At 30.5% G+C, this 22,451-nt stretch overlaps 1 protein-coding gene across 1 annotated transcript; it reads right to left on the bottom strand.

Annotated features, from left to right (window-relative positions):
• Positions 1-3,474: 3,474 nt before the first annotated feature.
• Positions 3,475-5,241, bottom strand: LOC114172249. The gene has a single exon (XM_028056840.1). It carries the CDS (start codon positions 5,239-5,241, stop codon positions 3,475-3,477), a length of 1,767 nt encoding a protein of 588 aa, XP_027912641.1.
• Between the last annotated feature and the right edge of the window lie 17,210 nt (positions 5,242-22,451).

Genomic DNA, 22,451 nt, shown 5'->3' with positions numbered 1-22,451 from the left:
TAGAAATGATAAGGCTGATGCAGGGAAAAATATAGTGAACTAAGGAGTTGACTACACAATGCAGAAACAGAAAAAAATGCTGGTGCAGTGGTGACAAGTCTGATGCATATAAAGCATATTGTTAACTACAGAGTTGACTTCCTAATGCAGAAACATAAAGACCTGATGCAGTATTGAAAATTGTTAACTACAGAGTTGACTTCCTAATGCAGAAACATAAAGACCTGATGCAGTGTTGAAAATTGTTAACTATAGAGTTGACTATCTAATGCAGAAAACACAATAACATATGCAAAAGTAATTAGTCTGGAACAGTACAGGTACTCCATTTACTGCATAATACAAAATATGAAGAGGTAACTATGTGGTGCATGTTAAATCAAGTATCCCGAGTTCATTTCGAAGTACATAAAATCTTTCCCTAGCTAAAGGTTTAGTGAATATGTCAGCCAATTGATTATTTGTGTCAATATATTCAATTTTGCATTCTCCTTTTGTAACCTGATCTCTAATAAAATGATGTCGTATTTCTATATGTTTGGTTCTAGAGTGAATGATTGGATTTTTCGTGAGATTTATAGCACTAGTACTATCACATCTAAGAGGAATGCTGTCTAAATGAATGCCATAATCTTCTAGGTGATGTTTGATCCAAATGGATTGTGCACAACAGCTTCCAGCAGCAATATATTCTGCTTCCGTGGTAGAAAGCGCAACACATGCTTGTTTTTTAGAATGCCATGACACTAATGAACAACCTAATAGATGACATGTTCCACTAGTACTCTTTCTATCCACTTTACAGCCGCCAAAATCAGAGTCACTATATCCTACCAATGATATATTTGCCCCTCTAGGATACCATAAGCCTAGACTTTTAGTGCCTTTCAAGTATTTCAAAATTCTTTTTACAATAGTTAAGTGAGACTCCTTAGGACATGATTGAAACCGTGCACAAACACACACACTATGCATGATATCCGGACGACTAGCGTTTAAGTAAAGTAGAGAACCAATCATACCTCTATACTTTGTTTGATCAACACACTTACCTGATTCATCACTATCTAGATAGCAATTAGTGGCCATAGGTGTGGAAGATTTTTTGCTGCTGTCCATAGAGAATTTCTTTAATAAATCTGCACAATAATTGGCTTGGTGGATGAATATATCATTCTTAACTTGCTTGATTTGTAGTCCAAGAAAGAAGGTTAATTCTCCCATCATAGACATCTCAAACTCTTGTTGCATATTTTTAGAGAATTCCTTGCACAAAGAAAGATTAGTGGATCCAAAAATGATATCATCTACATAGATTTGTACAAATAAAAGATCATTATTGGATTTTTTGACAAATAAAGTAGAATCAACAGTACCTCTATGGAATTCACACTTGATCAAGAATAGACTAAGTCTTTCATACCATGATCTTGGAGCTTGCTTTAAACCATATAGAGCTTTCTTTAGTTTGTAGACACGATTTGGAAATGCAAAATCTTGAAATCCAGGAGGTTGTTCTACAAATACTTCTTCCTTTATGTATCCATTCAAAAAAGCACTCTTCACATCCATTTGAAAGAGTTTAAAGTCCAGCATTGATGCTATGGCTAGAAGAATTCTTATAGCTTCTAATCTTGCCACTAGTGCATAGGTTTCATCATAGTCAATTCCTTCTTCTTGACTATATCCTTTGGCTACAAGTCTTGCTTTATTTCTCACAATGCAGCCACTATCATTGAGTTTGTTTCTAAACACCCATTTGGTTCCAATAACTTGTTGATTTTGGTGTCGAGGAACTAGATCCCACACTTCATTTCTTTGGAATTGGTTTAGCTCCTCTTGCATTGCAAGATACCAATTCTCATCTTTGAGTGCATCATCTACTGTCTTTGGCTCTATTTGGGATACAAATGCCACATTTAAGCATACCTGACTAAGCTGCTTCCTTGTAGACACTCCTTTTGATATGTCTCCTATCACATTGTCTAGTGACATGTCCTTTGGAGTAGTCCATACTTTTGGCAGATCATCGAGTTTACTTTGTAGTTGACTATCTGTGGCTGTATCAACAATTTTCTCTTCAATATGAACATTTTGAGGCTTTTCTGCTGAATCTCCCCCTGTCTCAAGAAATTCATCGCTTTTTCTAGATTTATGCATGTTAGTATAGGTTTCCAAACATTCATCAAATGCAACATGTATAGATTCCTCAATAGTTAAATTTCTTTTGTTGTACACCCTATATGCTTTGCTAGTAAGAGAGTAACCCAAGAATATACCTTCATCAGCCTTTGAATCAAATTTGCCAATGTTAGATTTTCCATTATTTAATACAAAACATTTGCATCCAAAAATTTTCAAGTGAGAGATAGTTGGTTTTCTTCCTTTAAAAAGTTCATAAGGAGTTAATTTCAAAATAGGTCTTATCAATACTCTATTTAGCACATAACATGCAGTACTTACTGCATCAGCCCAAAAATATTTTGGAAGATTATTTTCATTCAACATGGTTCTTGCCAATTCTTCCAAGGATCTATTTTTCCTTTCTACAACACCATTTTGCTGTGGTGTTCTAGGTGCAGAAAAATTGTGTGAGATCCCATTTTCTTCACAATATGTTTCAAAAAGAGCATTTTGAAATTCCCCTCCATGATCACTTCTAATAGATTTAATTTTTAAGTCTATCTCATTTTGTATAACATTGGCAAACTTTTTAAAGACTTTGAATGTGTCATTCTTAGCAGGGATAAAGAACGTCCAAGTGTATCTTCAGTAGTCATCTACTAGAACTAAAGCATAGTAATTTCCTCCAATACTTCTAGTTCTAGAGGGTCCAAACAAGTCCATATGGATTAATTCTAATGGATTATATGTGGAAACAGTTTGCTTTGATTTGAAAGAGGTTTTAATTTGCTTGCCTTTTTGACATGCATCACACAATCTATCTTGCTCAAACTTAATGTTAGGCAAACCATTTACCAATTTCTTTTTAGCTAGTTTGTTTAGATGTGCCATATGAATGTGTGCAAGTCTTTTGTGCCAAACCCATGGATCATCTTTTTTAGCAAATAAGCAAAGGATGGATTTGAAATCCGAATTTTCAAAATCAACCATGTAGATATTTTGAATTCTTTTTCCAACAAATACCACTTCATTTGATGATGCACAACATATCAAACAATGATTTGATTGAAAAATAACCTTCAACCCTTTATCACACAATTGACTTATGCTAAGCAAGTTATGTTTCAGCCCTTCAACCAATAATACATTTTCAATAACAGTGGAAGAAGAACTTGTTACCTTGCCTACACCTAGAATTTTACCTCTATTGTTATCACCATAGGTAACATGACCACTTGCTTTGTATGATATTTTGCTAAATTTCTTTGCATCACCTGTCATATGTCTTGAACAACCACTATCCAAATACCACATTGATTCCTTGGCTCCAAGACTTATTTGCATGACAGTTTAAAGAGATGATGCAGGTACCCAATTTAGTTTGGGTCCTTTCATGTTAGACAAAACATTTGAATCCTTAACTATCCATTTATATTTACCTTCAGGAACACCATGCTTTTTAAAGTAACATTTATTTGATGTATGACCAGATTTGCAACAGTAAAAACATACAGTGGAAGATGGTTTACTCATGTTAATGGATTTCCTGGATTCTAGTTGATTACCTAGTTGATTTTCGTGTTCTGCATATCCTATGCCTTCTCTGTTCAGTACACTTCTTTGTGAACCTAGCATAGCATCTAGATAATTTCTTCCTAGGGTGAATCTAGTTAGGGTACTCATTAGATATTTGATTCTCTCTAGTTGCTTGGAACAATTTTCACAATTAATCACACTCTTTTTGCAATTTTCACTTTTGTGCTTTTCAATATTTTCAAGCTCAGTTTTCAGTTCTTCATTTTCAGTTTCAAGTTGTTTTAATCTATTTTCAAGCCACCTATTTTCACCTTTATGTCTGTTATTAGCGTATTGCAGCTTTCTAGCCTCTTCATGCAACTCATTATACACATCAAGTAGTTGATAGAACCTAGTTTCATAGCTTTCATCAATAGATTCAAGATCAAGATCACTTACACTACTGTCAGAGGATTTTGTATCAGCCATCAAACATAGATTTGTTTCTTCTTCATTGCTTTCACTTGAATCACTAGAGGTGCTGGAGTCATTATCCTCCCAAGCAATATACGCTTTCTTCACTCTCTTGGACTTGCTTGTGGCCTCATTTTTTTCTTCCAACTTTTTTTTGATCTTGAGAATTGGACACTCAGGTTTGATATGACCAGATTTACCACACTCATAACATGTTGGAACGCTGGAAGATGACTCTTGCTTCTTGGAAGAGAATCTTCTATTTCCTGCAGCAGATTTTCCATTTGATTTATTTTTGTACTTTAAAAACTTTGAAAAACGTTTTACCATCAGATTTAGTGCCTCAGAATCAGAAGCTTCATCCTCTTGTTCTGCAGCAGTTTCTTTATCCTTGGTTTTGCTTCTTCCGTCAGTTTTTGCAGCAGCTTTTAATGCAATGCTTTGCCTTTTCTCTCCTTCCTCTTCCTCTTTTAAACGTCCAAGTTCCAATTCATGCTCTCTTAATTTTCCAAAGAGAGTTGCCATACTCATTGTGGTGAGATCTCTTGATTCAGAGATTGCAGTAACCTTAGGCTGCCATGCTCTATTCAGACTTTTCAGAATTTTGATATTCAATTCTTCCTTTTCAAAGACCTTTCCCAATGCTATGAGATGATTCACAATATGAGTGAACCTTTTTTGCACATCATAGATTGTTTCCTCAGCCTTCATCCTAAACATTTCATATTCTTGAACTAATGTGTTCTTTCTAGCTCTCTTGACTTCATCCATGCCTTCATGAGTTACCTCTAACACATCCCACATTTCTTTTGCAGATTGACAAATTGATACCCTGTAGAATTCATCCAATGTTAGTGCAGATGAGATTATATTCTTAGCTCTCACATCATAATGAGCACGTTTATTTTCATCAGGAGTCCAAGATAGAAAATCTTTAGGTATAGCTTTTCCTTCCTCAATTTTTATAGGTATAAATGGACCATTAACAATAGCATCCCACACACCTTTATCAACTGATTCTAAAAAGATTTTCATTCTGATTTTCCAGAAAGGATAGTTATCTCCAGAAAATAAGGGTGGTCTGTTTATTGAAGCCCCTTCAGAAAAAGTCTGTGAAATATTGGCCATCTGTCAGGATCTAGTCGACTATGTATTCGACTAACCAGCTATGGTGCCACTTGTTAGAATTGATGCAGCAATATTTCACAACCAAGAGGGGGGGGGGTGAATTGGTATTAACAAATTTTACCCATTTTTAGCACTTTGAAATTGTTTTGATAATAACCTTTGTTTTTGAATCAATTGAAATGGTATAGTTTGATGCTTGATGTACGGAGCATTTATACTATGACGAAATATAGAGAGAAAGAGATAAAGCACACAGAAATTTTATACTGGTTCGATTCTTACGAATCTACATCCAGTTCATCTAGCAAACCACAACTAGATATATTCACTATATCACAAGAATTTCAAGATTTACAAATACAATTGATAAATCTAAATTCTAAGATAAAGGAACACAAATGCAAGGCATCCACACACTTGCACAACCACACAACAGCAAGGCAAACACGCACTTGCAAAGGGCAGAAAAAATAGAAACAAATTGTTTCAAAACTGTATCAAAACATAAACAAAGCAAAGACTACAAATTGGATTGAATACACCTTTTCAAGATTGAGATCTCTTCATCTTGCCAAGTCAACAATGAATGTGTTTTGATAGAAATCTTCAAAAGGACCTTCCAAGATTTGCTCCAAGAAACTGTTTCGCACTTCTCTTTCTTTCTTCTGATTTCCCAGTTCGCACCCAAAAAATTGCAGAAACTGTTTTTATATCACAGATGCAAACAGCCACGAACCTAGTCGACTACATTAGTTCGCTAGTCGATTATCGGGAGGTGCAGAAACTGTTTTTATGTAACAACTGCTACAGGCACGAACTTAGTCGACTACATTAGTTGGCTAATCAACTATATTACAACAGTGTGCAAACATCAATTTCCAGAATATGTGTAGTTAACTATATCAGCAACCTAGTCAACTAACATGGCAACAGATTGACAGTTTTTAGGATATCATAGCTGTATCAATTTGACAATGTAAATCTATTTTAGGCATCATCAAAAACATAGCACATCACAAATACATACATCTAATAGTAATAAATATGTATAACTGAAAATAAGATCTTTTATTAAAAAAATATTTATAAATAATGTAATAAAAAAATTTATAATTTATAATTACTTTTTAAACCTTACTTTAGAACAATTTTCAAATTTTCGTTATTAATTATTTTTGTAAAAATAATTTCCAAAGCCATATTTTTACATCATTTTCATATTAAGCTGAAAAATAAAGTGAGGACATAATTGTAATCTTGATGTTACCCTCAAACCATTGCATAACATAAGATGATTGAAAAATAGAGGAATTTCCCTTTTCTTTCCCTTCTCTCTCCCTCAACGTTGATTGGAGGGAGAGGGAGAGGATTAAGTCAAGTGAATTATAGTGTGAAGCTTGTCTTGTTCACTTTATGGGGATTAAAGGTGAAATTTATTTGATTTAGAGTAAAGTTTGTTGAAGTTTGTGAGTGATTTGATGCAGTGGCAGAACTTGGACAAAAAATGTAGGGGGGGCCAAGTTATATTTGTTATATATTATTATTTTTAGAAGAAAAACTCTTCATTTTTTCTCTTCATTTCGTCTCCTTAAAACAAACACACATAATAGTAGAATTCAAAAAAAGTATTACTATCATTCGCTATTATATCATGATACCAAACCATGAATACCATTTTAGATAAGCCATTTGTATCTCATCTTTGATATGGTGGTATTGTCAAATTTGATGTCGTTTTTCCTAGATCACGTTCTAATGATTTTTTAAATTCATTATATGTAACTCTAAGAACTTTAGAGTTTTGCTTTTTATTGTCTTAAATTCTTGGTTCTTATTAAATTTCTCAAGTTTAATTAACGTAAATGCATTTTTTTTTCATCTTTATCACAAACCTTCCTCTTTTGAAAAAAGGAATCAAGTTTTTTACTTTTTATCATAATCTTTCTAATATAAATTTATCACCTCTTGCATATTTAGAAAAAATAAAATTTATATTCATAAATCAATATTATCACAATGCAAAACATAACAAAACTCATACTACTTTAATTAAATAAGCAATACTATATAAATTCAAAACTTTAAAAAAAAGTTACCATAGGTTAAAAAAACACAAAATCCCTAAATTTCATAATTAAGGGTTATAATAATCTAGGAAAAATTATAATTAGAGTTCATACCAATTTCATAAAAGAATCCCTAAAATCATAATTAGGGTTTATATTAATTTGGGATAAACTTAATTTGGAAGAAACATCCTAAAAAGAATCATAAAATAACATACATAAATCATAATATGATACTAACCTTCATTTGTGAGAGATCATGCAAGAATGTATACATCAATCTCAATCTATGTGTTTCCAACCTCTATTTCCCAATGTATCTCTTTGTATTTATCTCTCTTCACACACTTTCATGATAATTTACATGGAAAGATCTTATAGTCAGAAAAAAAAAACCCTAGTCTCATTTATAAATTAATGTCTCCATTAAAATTTTTTATTTTATCTTTTATTATAATTTTCATTAATATAAACTTAATAAAAATAATATATAATATAATTTTAAAAAATATATAAATATATAAAAAAATTCAAAATAAAAAATGGGGCAGCCATTGCTCCCCCTTGTCATTACCTAGTTCCGTCCTTGATTTGATGGATGCGATAGATTAAAAATTATTTTTAAATCAAGAAAAAACAAGATTATCAAACTGTCCTTTATTTTAAATATGATTAAAAATTATCACTATATAAGTTTTAATTGTTGTAGTAAAAATATTAGTATGTATAAATAAAAGTATGTATTTTAATAAAAAATATTTATAAAATAACGTAATAAAAAAATTTATAATTAATAATTACTTTTTAAATCTTATTTTTTAACAATTTTCAAATTTTCGTTATAAATTATTTTTGTAAAAATAATTTCAAAACCCATATTTTTACATCATTTTCATAATTAAGCTGAAAAATAAATTGCGGACATCATTGTAATTTTGATGTTACCCTCAAACCATTGCATAACATAAATGATTGAAAAATAGAGAAATTTCCCTCTTCCTTCCCCTCTCTCCCTCATCATTGATTGCAGGATGAGGGAAAGGATAAAATCAAGTGGATTAGAGTGTGAAGCTTGTCTTGTTCACTTTAAAGGGATTAAAGGTGAAAGTGAGTGGATTTAGAGTAAATTTTGATGAAGTTTGTGAGTGATTTGTGGATGTCATAGATTAAAAATTATATTTAAATTAAGAGAAAACAAGATTGTCCTTTATTTTAAATATGATTAAAAATTATGATTATATAAGTTTGATTGGTTGTAGAAAAAATATTAATATGTATAAATGAAAATAACATATTTTATTGAAAAAATATTTATAAAATAATGTAATAAAAAAATTTATAAATAATAATTACTTTTTAAACCCTATTTTATAACAATTTTCAAACTTTTGTTACTAATTATTTTTGTAAAAATAATTTCCAAAGCCATATTTTTACATCATTTTCATAATTAAGCTGAAAAAAAAAATTGCGGACTTAATTATAATCTTGATGCCACCCTCAAACCATTGCATAAAATAAGATGATTGAAAAATAAAGGAATTTCCCTCTACCTTCCCCTCTCTCCCTCAACGTTGGTTGGAGGGAGAGGGAGAGAATCAATTCAAGTGGATTAGAGTGTGAATCTTGTCATGTTCACTTTAAGGGGATTAAAGATGAAAGTGAGTGAATTTAGAGTAAATTTTGTTGAAGTTTGTAAGTGATTTGATGGATGTGATAGAATAAAAATTATATTTAAATCAAGAAAAAATAAGATTACCAAATTGTCCTTTATTTTAAAGATGATTAAAAATTATCATTATATATGTTTGATTTGTTGTAGAAAAAATATTAATATGTATAAATGAAAGTAACATATGTTAATAAAAAAATATTTATAAAATAACATAATAAAAAAAATTTTATTAATAATTACTTTTTAAATCTTATTTTTTAACAATTTTCAAATTTTCGTTATACATTATTTTTGTAAAGATAATTTCAAAAGCCATATTTTTACAAATTTTTCGTAATTAAGTTGAAAAGTAAATTGCGGACATAATTGTAATCTTTATATCACCCTCAAACCATTGCATAACATAAATGATTGAAAAATATAGGAATTTTCATTTCCTTCCCCTCTCTCGCTCAACGTTGATTGGAGGGAGAGGGAGAGGATGAATTCAAGTAGATTAGAGTGTGAAGCTTGTCTTGTTCACTTTAAGGTGATTAAAGGTGGAAGTGAGTGGATTTAGAGTAAAGTTTGTTGGAGTTTGTGAGTGATTTGATGGATGTCATAGATTAAAAATTATATTTAAATCAAGAAAAAACAAGATTGTCATTTACTAGTCCTTCTACCCGTGCAACGCACAGGTTTTTTTTATATGTAATAATTGTGGTAATAGCAATGGGGTTTTGGATATTTAATAATCTATATGATGAGAATCTAATGTTTTAAAAAGATGTTGAAGTTTATCAATAGAATAGATCAATTTAGAATGTAATTAAAGTGGTATGTGAAGTTAATATTTGATTTCATTGAATATTATGTAAACCACAAACAACAAAAATATGACTAATAAACTACTTTTTAATATAAGAATAAAAAAGAAAAAAATTACATACCTAGAATGTATCCTTTGGTATTGAAGTTCATAAATTTGTTTTGTACAGAATTTCCTTTTGTACACAATGACTTCTTTGTTCAACTTTTCTTACCATGATTTTCCTACATAGCAGAAAATAACATAAATCAATTGATATATATTTATAACAGTTTTGAAATGAAAAAAAAAATAGAAATGACATACCTATAATTGATTTCTTTTCAAAGAGTTTCAAAAATTTCTTTGTACACAACGTTTTTAGTTGTGTTTGTTACCTTTCCATCTTCATCCAATATAAGTATTTTCAATCCTCTTTTGGTTTTGACTCTAGAAATAGCAACATATAGTTGGCCATGTGTGAATACAGGTTGTGGAAGATAAAGGTCGACTCTAGAAAGTGTTTGTCCTTGACTTTTGTTAATCGTCATTGCAAAGCATAAAGATATCGGAAACTGTCTTCTTTGAAATTTGAAAGGCAAACCTGAATCAGATGGCACTAAATCCTTCTTGGTATAAAAATCCTGTCACCAATGTTTTTTCCAGTAATTACAGTTGCACATATTACATTCTTGCCTAAATGGTTGACTTGCAATCTTGTGCCATTACATAGACCTTTCGCTTGATCAATGTTTCTCAAGAGATAATTGGAACACCTGTTTTCAACTTCAGTTTTTGATTTGGTATCCCTGAACATTTGATATCATTTAAAAATTCAGATGTAAACCATTCAGATTGCACTTCATCTTGTTCATCAGATTGGCAAGGTGTATTGAACTTAAACAAGTCACCTCTTCACCACAATTAAAGACAACATGAAATCATTTACTTGCTCTACAGAATCATTTGTTGGGCACAAAATTGCTCCATCATCAAAATAATTAGGATTCAACATGTTAACCACAAATTGAGGATAAACAAATTCAACCAATGCCAATAAAGGTAAATCTGTGTTTGTAATCAAGATCTGTTCTGGAATTTCAACCATGCACTCACCATTCTCATTTAGATCCATTTTCCCTCTCCAATATTCAATATCCAATCAGCAAATTCTTGAATATCATTGGCTGTTTCAGTATTTGATGTAGTACTTAATCTCATGTTCTTGGATAACTTTAGCACTTTACAACAATTCCATAACTCTGAATAGTTGATTGATGATTTTATGATATCGAACCTAGATCCTTTTTTGATAACTGGTAGAATTTGTCTAAAGTCACCTCCCAAGACAACTGCTTTGCCACCAAATGGTTTGTCTTTATTGGCATCATCAACATTTCGCATAATATCTCTTAGTGTTCCTCTATTTCCAGCAACATAGTTTTTGTAATTCAGCAGTCTAAATTTGAAGACCTGCAATAAGTAAATAATACAATTAAAATATATATGTATAGCAAATTAAAAAAAAATATGAAATACCTGGTAAGTTCATCTCCTTCCTTTTTTGGTACAAAATTCCATCACATAAGATACTCCAAGTAGAATTCCAAACTATATCTGGTTTAGAAATTGTATTCATCGACAACAAAGTAACAAATAATCTTCTAAGTTGATACCCAGAAGCAAATTCACTTGCTTCTTTGATTGCATCAATATATTCTTTGTCGTCAGCCAGCAAATAATGTTTCATAATACTTTCCATCAATTGTCTTAATGCTTTGATAATCAATACAACCTTTTTGAATGGTCAGTAATATCCTCAAATAATAAAGTTCTCCAGAACTAGGAGGAATATAAGTAAGTCTACCAATGTTGTAGCCTTTCTTCCTTGGTTTCCATTTTTTTCTTTGGCAAACCACACAAATTTGCTTGGAAATTCTAATAAGTCAATTGTTTTCCTTCCTCATAAACTTTATTAGCCTCAAACCAAGCTAGAAACATTGTGTTAGCATTTTCGTATCTGTTGAAGACCACATTAATATCATCATCATCTTTAAACAAAGCTGATTGTTGGCCAGGAAGATGAAAGGTCAATCTCTGAACAGGAGGCCATCTGTGGTGGATGTCAAAAGCAAATATTCTCCAAGCAGCTTCACATGGTGATAGATACCTACAATCGTAATACCTTTTGATCTCATCAATAATGGTTGATTTTTCAGACTATGCAGAGTTGTTGCTTATTTTAAGAGTAGCTCTGTCGGGACCTTTGTTCACATATTTGAACAAATATTTTATTGAATTGGTCTTGTTGCAATACTCTGTATTGATGTGTGCTTGATACCTCATTAGAAGTGGTGGATTGTAAAGAACAACACTTCTATTGTCCTCCTTAATTCCATTCTTCTCAACAAATCTACCATTATCAAGTCTTCTATAGCATGGATATCCTTCTTCATCAATTGAAGTCGAAGATGTGAATTTTTTTGGATAAAATTTAGAACATCTTCCTTCCTTCATGCAAGGTGAATTATGTCTTGCAGGTCCGCATGGTCCATGAATCATGTAACTTGAGACAACTTTTTCCAATTTGGGGTACAAATCAGCATTTGGCAATTCAGCTGATATTACTTTACCAATATCAGTTGAATTCTTCAACTTGCTTTCTCATCCAACCATAAAAGTATTTGTGCATGAGGTAAACCTCTTTTTTGGAATTCTACTGTGTGCATTCCTGCATATATAAATAAAAAATAAATATACTTTTCAGAATCTAATTTAATATAAATTTATATAATGTATATTACTTCACATATAACATACCTGCAGTGTTTTTTCCAAAGAAGTCCTTTTTCTTAAAATCTGTCATCATTTCATTCAGCTTCATCTTGAACACTCTACATACAATATCAGGTCTATCCGAAGCTGATAAGCCTTTTCCTAAGACAAATTCTTTTATTTCACTCCAATTCACATTGCATGTTATAGTAATGAACAAATCCGGATATCCAAATTTTTTACAAATTGCCATAGCATCTTGACAATTGTTGAACATGTATCTAGTACCACCAGTGAAAGAAGCAGGCAAGACAATACGTCTTCCAATTAAAGAAGGATTTGTCTCTCCTCTATTAACAACTTCTTGTAATCCATTAAGAATATCACAGCGAATTAACTTTTGATTCGCTCTGATGAATGACAACCTTTGGGCTTCAACCATTGTATAGCAATCGACCAGAAACTGTTGGAACAATCTACATGCATTCACAATATTTCCTACTTCTACAACTCTTTGTTGTATTCTAAAGGCAATAAATTCTCGCAAAGAAATTCTAACTCTTACCCTGGATTTTATTTTTGAATGAGATTCTCTTATTGGGATATCCTCTTGATAACCATCTTCTCCATATGGAAACATGAGAGGATATTGCAGTGGAATGAAAGTTGTGTGAGTTTCGTGCAGTCTGGTTAATTCACCAGAACATTTTTTGACCACTATATCTCTGCCTACATCCATATTGCCAAAATCACCAACTATAAGTGCAGCTATTTCATCACATGAAGGTGTATTGTAGACTCTAGGGTCTTTGTTTCTGCCTCTAAATAGTCTTAGCGTGAAATCTGATTCCATATGTTCCAGTGACAAATCTCTTACTCTTCTAAAAGATTTCGCAAGAACATTGTGATTGCCAATCATTTGAATCAAATCAGCAACCAATGATTCATCTATAACAGATTCCTTGGTGTTTGAACTAAAAAATAATAAAGAGAATACATGTCAACACATGTATTTAAATATTTCATATAATGAAATTATTTAATATATTCACTGACCTGAAATGCTTGACTCTGTTAGTCATTTCATTTTCGGTATCATATATGTACAGTTGTGCAAACTTTGGCTTTGATCCATGCTCTGGCAATAAACTGCCAATACGGTGATAGTTCTGTCCATTCAGAATAAATTATGGTGGAGCAGAACCATTGTTCATTGAATTATCAATCTTACCACCAATTGAAGTAAATGAAAACATGCTATTGTATACTCTTATGTTTTGTAGAAATGATTTGCTTCTCTGATCTTCACCATTTAACAAACCTTCAAGAAGATTAGGTGGTCTTTTTAATAGTGAAATTTGGACTTTTCCCTTTTGACAACACAATGAGAATTCAACTCCCTTTGAGGTGTTACATTTTTCTGCTCTTTCTTCATACCAAAGTTGAGTTTTACAGTATTGGCATTCCAAGCAAGGTTCTCCAATATTGAGCAGTTCTGAACATCATGACAAAACATTAGCATGAAAATGCGTATATTTTAATCTGCAGTTATATACAATTGTGTTGGACATTATGTACCTTGTAACTCTCCTTTGCAATACAATTCGTTTGTAGTTGTAGTACTTGTAGTATGTTCTTCAATATTAGTAAGATGAAAACTAATTAATGATTTAAAGGAATTTATATTAACATCAATAAGTTTAATATCTGAATTACCATCATCTTTTATCATTGCTGAATCATCATTTGTTGTGTCTGAATAATTATGTTGTCTTGTTGTTTCATCATCAAGATTGAATCTGTTTTGAAGTGATTGTATGACTTGAAAAGGATATTTGACAACTTTATTCTTAGAAACAGAATGCGACTCATTTACAACCTCTGATCTCCCACCTATGAAAAACAACAGAAAATAATTGTCCTACCTGCATTGGCATTGTGAGTATGAATCCAAATGTACTTACCTGCACTGGAATTGTAATTATTTTGTCCATAATTTCTCTGACTGTTATTGTTAAAAGCTGGAGTCATTTAAAAACATTGATATAAATTTTAAAATTGTCATTTAAATAGGTATATAAGAAATTAAGAATAATGTAGAAATATACCGAAAGGACTATGGTAAGTTAAAGTAGAAGTTGCAGATTGTGAAGTGATTTGTTGTTCAACTAAAGTACTTGAAAAACTTGAGAATTTGTTGACAGTTACTGCATTGAAACGAAGGTTAGTTTAAAGTGCTACGGAATTAATATTATTCATAAACAATGTTAAAATTAAGTATTGGAAGAACTTCAGAACTGACCAATTTGTCTGTGAAATATTGAATTCATATTGTGAAGGTTGTTGTTGTTGTTGTCAACATCTGGAAAAGGATTATTGTAGAAGCATTGTTATTAAAGAAATAAACAAAAAGACTTCATTGATTAATTTAACAACAATCTGTAAAGATATAACTTAGAAAAAAAAACTTACTAATATCCAACTATTGTAATGGATTCCTGTCTATATTTTTCTGAAATGATCTTTGAGATACAATTGGTTTATCTATGATTTAAACAACAAAGATGTTTGAGTATGCATCTGTGTTATGAAGTTACAATCCAAAACATACAGTTACAAATATATATATAAAAAGAAATCCTGAGATTTGTTTACTTTGAGAAGAATGGTTTGCAAATTTAGTTTTCTTTCTTACATTCTCTTCTTTGTCATCTGCAACATAAAAAAACATACAAACATACAAATGCATCATTTTTAAATAAATTATTGATGAAGAATTGGAAAACATAAATGGTTTAAGTAAGATGTTAATGACTTACATGAATGTTGATGACTTCTTGCATTGAACCTTTGTTGTAGCACCAGTTTCCTTCTGACCCTTGCATTTTTACAATCGTTATGCTCCATTACAGTACAGAAATGTTATGGAATAGTTTCAAAGGTTACAATGGAAGAAGCAAAAATAAAGGTAAGTTGACTCAATGGATGGAAAAGTGTTTACTATTTTATTACTATATTGGTGAATGTCTTTGTTAAACTTTTTTGTCTAGCTTGTACCTCTAATCACAATTGTGGAAACAGAAATATATGTAATTATAATAGGAAGTAGTTGTTTCAGAAGACAAACATTAAAAATAGAAAGAGCATGCAATGCTGAGTGTTAATATATCAGAATCATTCATATATATAGCACTTATTTCAGAGTTGATTTGTTCTTGCAACTAACAAAACATTTGCTTTTTATGTAGGTACAATCAGACGTCTTTTTTATGCAGTACTATATATAGTAAAACAAAGAGGACTTTTTCATAGGAAGTATCTGCAATCTTAACCTCATTATGTGTCAAAATGATAACATACAGTGAGTGTATGCACATACTAAAGCAACATACATCCATACATATGATTATAGAACAAATAACTTTTCATTATTCGTCCAACTATATATCTTTCAATTACATCATATATATTTCATTTGAATTATAAAACAAAATAATTTTATTTATGAATATCATACCATAACATGTATCACTTTTCATCTTTCAGAGGAATTCAGAGAAGCTTCAAAGAGATTTCATTGATAAGAAGGTAGAACTATACATATGCATTGTTGAAAATAAAAAAACTTCTAGGTTGAAAACTACATAAGTGGCAGAAATAAAAACAAAACTATTTATACTAACTGTAAACTAAAAATTACAATATGTTAGCACTTTGACATTCTGATTGCTTTTCATGTGGTCCACTTCAAACACCAAGTCAATAGTTTGATGAAATCCATAAGCAGTAGAAAATTCCTTCCAGCCACTTCCAATTTTGCTAGACTTCTTAGGATGATTTCTCAACAGTAGTTTGCACTTCACTGTTTTACGCGGTCCATAAAGAAAAATGTATTTAAATCTTCCTTGACGAAGATAATTGCCAAAATCAGCTGGCAAATCCTAAAACATACATAAAGTATTAATGAAATTAGTATATGGATTAAATTTTTAAACTAATTTCGAAACATAAATCAAAATATGAAAGAAACATCCATTTAGTAAAAAATATGAAATGAATCTCACCAGATGGCTAGCATTGCATTGATTTGGATTCAGAAATATGAAGAAATGCAACTTCGGTCCATTGAAAAGGGGTTGATCTGCCTCAATTCTTTTAAGAAAACGTGCAATAGACAAAGGTTTGCATTTACTGGGAAAAATAGTGATGTGGAAGCAAGAATCACCCACATATCCAAAATAAATAGTGTGAAAATCGTGAAGTTCATATATGTGCCTTAATTCAGTCCATCCTCCAATTAGCATTGGTTTTTGTAAATTCTTGTTATAAGTAACCACATGTCTATTGCCTTCTTCATCTCTTAAAGTCCATTGATGCTCAAGATCGTCATCATAAAGAATGGCGAATGCACGATCCACAAAACCAACAACCTCGAAAGACAGAATTTTTTAAAGAAAAAAATGGATTAGTTAAGGTTAAAATCAGGATATTGTAAAAGAGAAGAAGAAATCCGTCACAGAAATAGAAAGAGTAGAAGAAATCTTGTAAAAGAAAATATGTCTGAAAAATTTGACAATGAACTTACCTCGTCCTGAAGGTGAATAATAGAGAACTGGTACCTACTCATTCTATTAATAACGTCATCTTCATTGAAGTTGTTTTTCATTTGCTTCGACTTTGAGAGAGATAGTAGAGTAAAAGTTGGAAGAATGTAGAATATGATTGAACTGATCTTGAAGTTTAATCTTCATGGTAGAATGGAGATGAATATTTATTTATAGAAGACAAATGACACATGAAAAGACGAGACGATTACAAATAGATTCTTCAACAGTAATGTAATTATTACTGCATTGGAAAATGGGAAGACGATAATAACAGAATAAAACATTAAAAAGATATAACGTTATTAAAGATATATTAAATTATTCTATTATGCAACACAATATAATAATATAATATATGTAATATATACCAATAACAAATTTCCAAAAATGAACTTCTGTAATATATAATATTATACGTAAAAATATAATATTTCATTCGTACTTATTGTATAAAAATATCTCAATTATATCGTACAAAGTTTAATAAGTTAGTAATTAACAGAAGATAAGTCAAAAAAAATAGTCAATCAAAATTGTATATGGCATCCAATTCTGTTGTGACAACTTAAAATCTGTCAACAGACAATTCCTTTGCCATATTTATCTTATTTATGAAAAGTAAATATTATGAAAAATAGACATTTATAAATTATGTTATGAGAAAAAATAGATATATCTTATTTATGAGTAACACAAGTTTAAAGAAAAAATCTTTTTCATAAAAGATATGTTATTTACGACTTTCATAAATAGACATTTATAAATTATGTTATGAGAAAAAATAGATATATCTTATTTATGAGTAACACAAGTTTAAAGAAAAAATCTTTTTCATAAAAGATATGTTATTTACGACTTTCATTACATCATGCTACAAAATGAAATCAATTTTAGTAAGTTTTGATGTAGCTGGTAGTCATATTTGTTGACAAAAATTGAAAAATGTCAACAATATCTTGTGCACCAGCGTATGAAATAATTTAAAATCTAAATAATGTAACTCAAAAGCGCATAATATTGTTATCATGAAATTGAACATAGAAGTTGTAGTTCATATGAAATTAAAGATGAAATTTAACATAGAAGTTGTAGTTCAGATGAATTTAAAGACAAAACGATGCGTAGACATATTACATTCCCAAAATGAAAGGCATAAAAAAAATTGTCTTCAAATAGAATAACTAAAAGTGGATCTCAAATCACGGATTTTTCCTTCTTAATATTTCTTTTTAAAAGCTTCAATGGAACATTGTCTTCTTCAATGGATTCAAGTGATGCAGTCTTCTTTCCAGATTCTCTCTTATGTGAACTGTTAGCATCATCGTTGGTTGGATTATCTTGGATTAGTTCAGGTGATTGTGATCCACACTCAATTGTTTCTTTGGTAAATTGGACTAATAAATCCTACAGTATTAAAAGTAAATTTATTAAAAGTAAATCCACATTCAAAATTGATAACATTATTAAAAGTATTAAAAAAATAATTCATGTCAAAAACATTTATATAATTTGTATACCTCTGAAATATTAACGGTGGACTCATTGACTATACGCATTTTTTCCCTGCTAAACTCACCATTCCCAGCATAAACATCCTTCAAATAGGTAGAAATAATGAGATTATAAAAAAGAAAAAGATAACTGCATTATAAAGAGATTATAATGTAACAAATTTGATCGTAAATTACATCTTACCACAGATTTCAACGAAGAATCATTGAATTTCTCAATTATATCATCATCAACACATATTTTCTTCACTCTGAAAGACTGCTCAAGTTTGAAATTCTGATCGTTCCTACTTTCCACTTTAAAAAGCAGACTTCTATCAACTAACTCATCAAACTGCTTAGGCAAATTTCCAAAAGAATTCATCTACAAAAAGAAAATAATTCAACATTGTGTAATTAAATATATAAGTGGATATATTGAAGAGTATACCTTATCATGAGCGTCTAACATATCAGCACAAGTTTTTTTGAAAAGGGTAGTTGTATCCCTATCAAAGAGGACAAATGTGGTTGAATCGGAAGAGTCAATAACTCGGATCTTAATCCTATATCTGAAAATTGAAAAATAAATTTAATGAACCAAAGTTGTAATTACAATGTTGTTTTAAATTGACATTAATATTAGAAAACAATTCGTTAACCTTGGAAAGACTTTTATAACATGCTTGTTACACTTCTCACAAAAGAACATCTTGGAATCTGGATAAACAACTTTGTTGCACACACAAGCAGTATACCACCAATCATCGTCAACCAAGATATGCTTAATTGTTCCAAACAATATGTAAGTGGTGACCTTTCAATATAAAAAACATTAATCAAGGGATTATTGTGAATAAGAAAAATTGCACAATAATACAAAAATATATTCTAACCTCTTTACAATCTTTTAGACCTTGAATGGCGGTTCTAGGTGTAAGTGTTAAAAAGTCCTCTTCGACAGTATTTTTGGAAGTTTGAGAAAGTTGCGTTAATCCTTGAGAGGGAGATTCATTGTTCTCAAACATTCTGTGCAAAAGAAAATATAGTTGTACTCATAAAAATTAAATATATTATTGAATGTATGTATATCTGAAATATCAAGTTGAGGAAATCAAGGATAATTTGCATTACAAAGTAACAAAAATATTGTTACAAAAATGGATTATAAAGTTCGAATAAACTGAATAACAATTTCAATATTACCTTGATTTAAGTTCAGATGCTTCCTTGAAGTTAACATTGTACTTAATACGGGTGCAGAACTTACAATTTTGAACTTGAACCTTATCTATATTTAAAAATATAGTGTATGTGAGAGTAACATGGAATAAGTAGTACAAAGTACTTTGTAAAAGTAATAACAAAATTTTACCTTGAAAAGTTTTGACTTTCGCAAATTCTATACTTACAGCAACATTTTGTACTTCTCCACTTGAAAGAAATACATTCAGTTCATCCACATAAATACCAAACAAAGTACACTCTATTCGAAACCTAAAGATTAAAGTGCAATATAATGTCATGTAGTTATTTGAAAAGAAATATAAAAGGAATTTAATATAGTATAGATATACAATACCCATCAGCTTCTATTGCTATGACATTTAATTTTGTTCTTTCCATCAACTTTCAATTCTCTTTCAGTCCCCACTCCGACCAGTAATCCCAAAATATCTAAAATGCAATTCATAAATGTTAAATCATATACTTTAACAAAAATGTTTATTAATAAAAATATTAATAGTATTGGAACTAAAAAGATTGACTTACCAACCAAATAATCAGTATTAAATGCAGTGGTTGTCAATAAAGACAAAGGTGTGTATTGTGGTTTAATATCAGGAACCAAATTAACATTAAGCAAAGAAACTTTTGTACCAAACTGGAAATTTATCTTATAAGGGTGGTGTGTTGTTCTGTATATTCCAGAATTTGGAGCAACGCTGAAGTTTTGTATGGCATAAACATGGCCTTCAGAAATGTCATTCTGAAATTTGTAAATTAGAGCATGTCTAATTGAAGCATGTATTTTAGAACCTCTTTGTCTTGAATAACGAACTCCATGGAAAAAGGACACATCTGTTTAGTGAAATCAGGAACAAACCATGAACGAATGACCCTAGCAATAATATTCCAATTTTCCTTCTAGGGACTTACTTCGCTTACGCTCTGGCTTTGGTTTGGAACTTCACAGAGAGACATGTTGAACTCACAACAACAATATTAAAAAATGAAAAGTAAAAAAGTCAGGATTAGATTCGAGACATATTTATACTTACATAGATAAATAAGGAACTAATAAGACAAAATTGTAATTGATACAACTAAAGTAAAGAAATACCAGAAAAAGGTTGAAATAATAACTTTATCAGAATCTATTTTTTATTAGTCAAAGGAGAGTAAAAGAAGTGTAACGATTAATCAAGACGTGGATATGACAATTTTTGAAATGGTAGAAGAAAACAAAAAGTAGAATATATTCAAATAAGGACTCTTCAAACATGGAGTACCAACGTTTTGACAAAAGTCATGCGAATATATATTGGTGAAACCTGCAAATAACAGCTATTGATGTCAGAAGAAATAAAGTATTCATATTGATTTATTGACAGGTTTCATAGAAAAGGAAAATTAAGAGAAAAGCATTCTGATGAAAATAAAGCATGAAGCAGATGACTTGAAAGTGAATAAAAAAATTGTTGGTGTGATGGATTAAGCAGTGAACAATTAATTGAAACAGTAATGTGGAAACAATAAAAAACTGTATATACGTGCTGGTTTCTTATGCATTCACGAAAGAGGAAATGTAGAAAAAAGTGATACCAAACGATAATGTCTTAGACGAAATTTTAGAACTGCAAATGTCATATCATTTCGTCTGTAAAGCAAGACTACTATATTTGTACATAAAACAAATGAAGTACATACCTGTGGTGACTGGAAACGTTAATGGCTTGTAAGAATACGTGAATGGATGTGAAACGTGTTCTGGATGAAGAAACTGTGTTGGATCTGTACAAAAAGTCAAATAAAAGTGTGGTGTAGAAAAGCCAAAGAATCTTCTAGGAGAAGGAACTTTGTTAGAAACTTCGAGGAGAAGGCACTGGGTTGGATTATTTAAGTTAATAACGTAAAAAAAATAAAATAAAAAGAAATATAAATAGTACAATTAAATATTTAATGAAATGACGGATGCTTACAGCAGAAGAAATCTCGTGGAAGGTGGAAGATAAAGAAACATAATGAAGCAGTGCAATATGTCATATCAATAGACATTGAAATAAAATATTATAAAAGTATTATAAGGGATGTGTATGAAAAATGTTCTGGAAAGTTATATATTTAAATATATATAAAAAAAAAATTTAAAACGCAGAGACATGATATGATTTGTGTCTGACAGTAATTAAATGCCACAGATTTACGTATATGGAAGAAGATATGGAGCAGGTATGAGTAAATAACTTTGCAGAAGTTCAAAATACACATACTAAACTTCAACAAAAAATACAGATTATAAATCTGTTAAGTAATATTGTTTATAGATTCTTCATAGCGGATGATAATAATCATTTATATTAAGAAGAACATTGACATCATTGCTTGCTTGTTGACCGTCAACCTCAAAAAGAATTAAATCTTTTTCCTCCAGTCCATGAACTTCACGAAAACGTTTCCATCCACTTCCTATCTTGACTGATCTAGGTCTAATCAACAACTTGCACTCAACTCGTGCCATTGTACCGTAAAGCACAATGTGTGAGAACTGAGTGTTGGCAAAATATTGACGTAAGTTTGAATTTAAGC

This window comes from Vigna unguiculata, unplaced genomic scaffold (genome assembly GCF_004118075.2).
Source record: "Vigna unguiculata cultivar IT97K-499-35 unplaced genomic scaffold, ASM411807v1 contig_507, whole genome shotgun sequence".
In the NCBI taxonomy this organism is placed as follows: domain Eukaryota; kingdom Viridiplantae; phylum Streptophyta; class Magnoliopsida; order Fabales; family Fabaceae; genus Vigna; species Vigna unguiculata.
Note: the sequence above shows the minus strand (reverse complement) of the source record. Positions and strands in the feature narration are given on the sequence as shown.

Bases quoted from the DNA above. Each gene is read 5' to 3' on its own strand.
- LOC114172249 (XM_028056840.1), bottom strand. From the start codon at position 5,241: ATGGCCAATATTTCACAGACTTTTTCTGAAGGGGCTTCAATAAACAGA.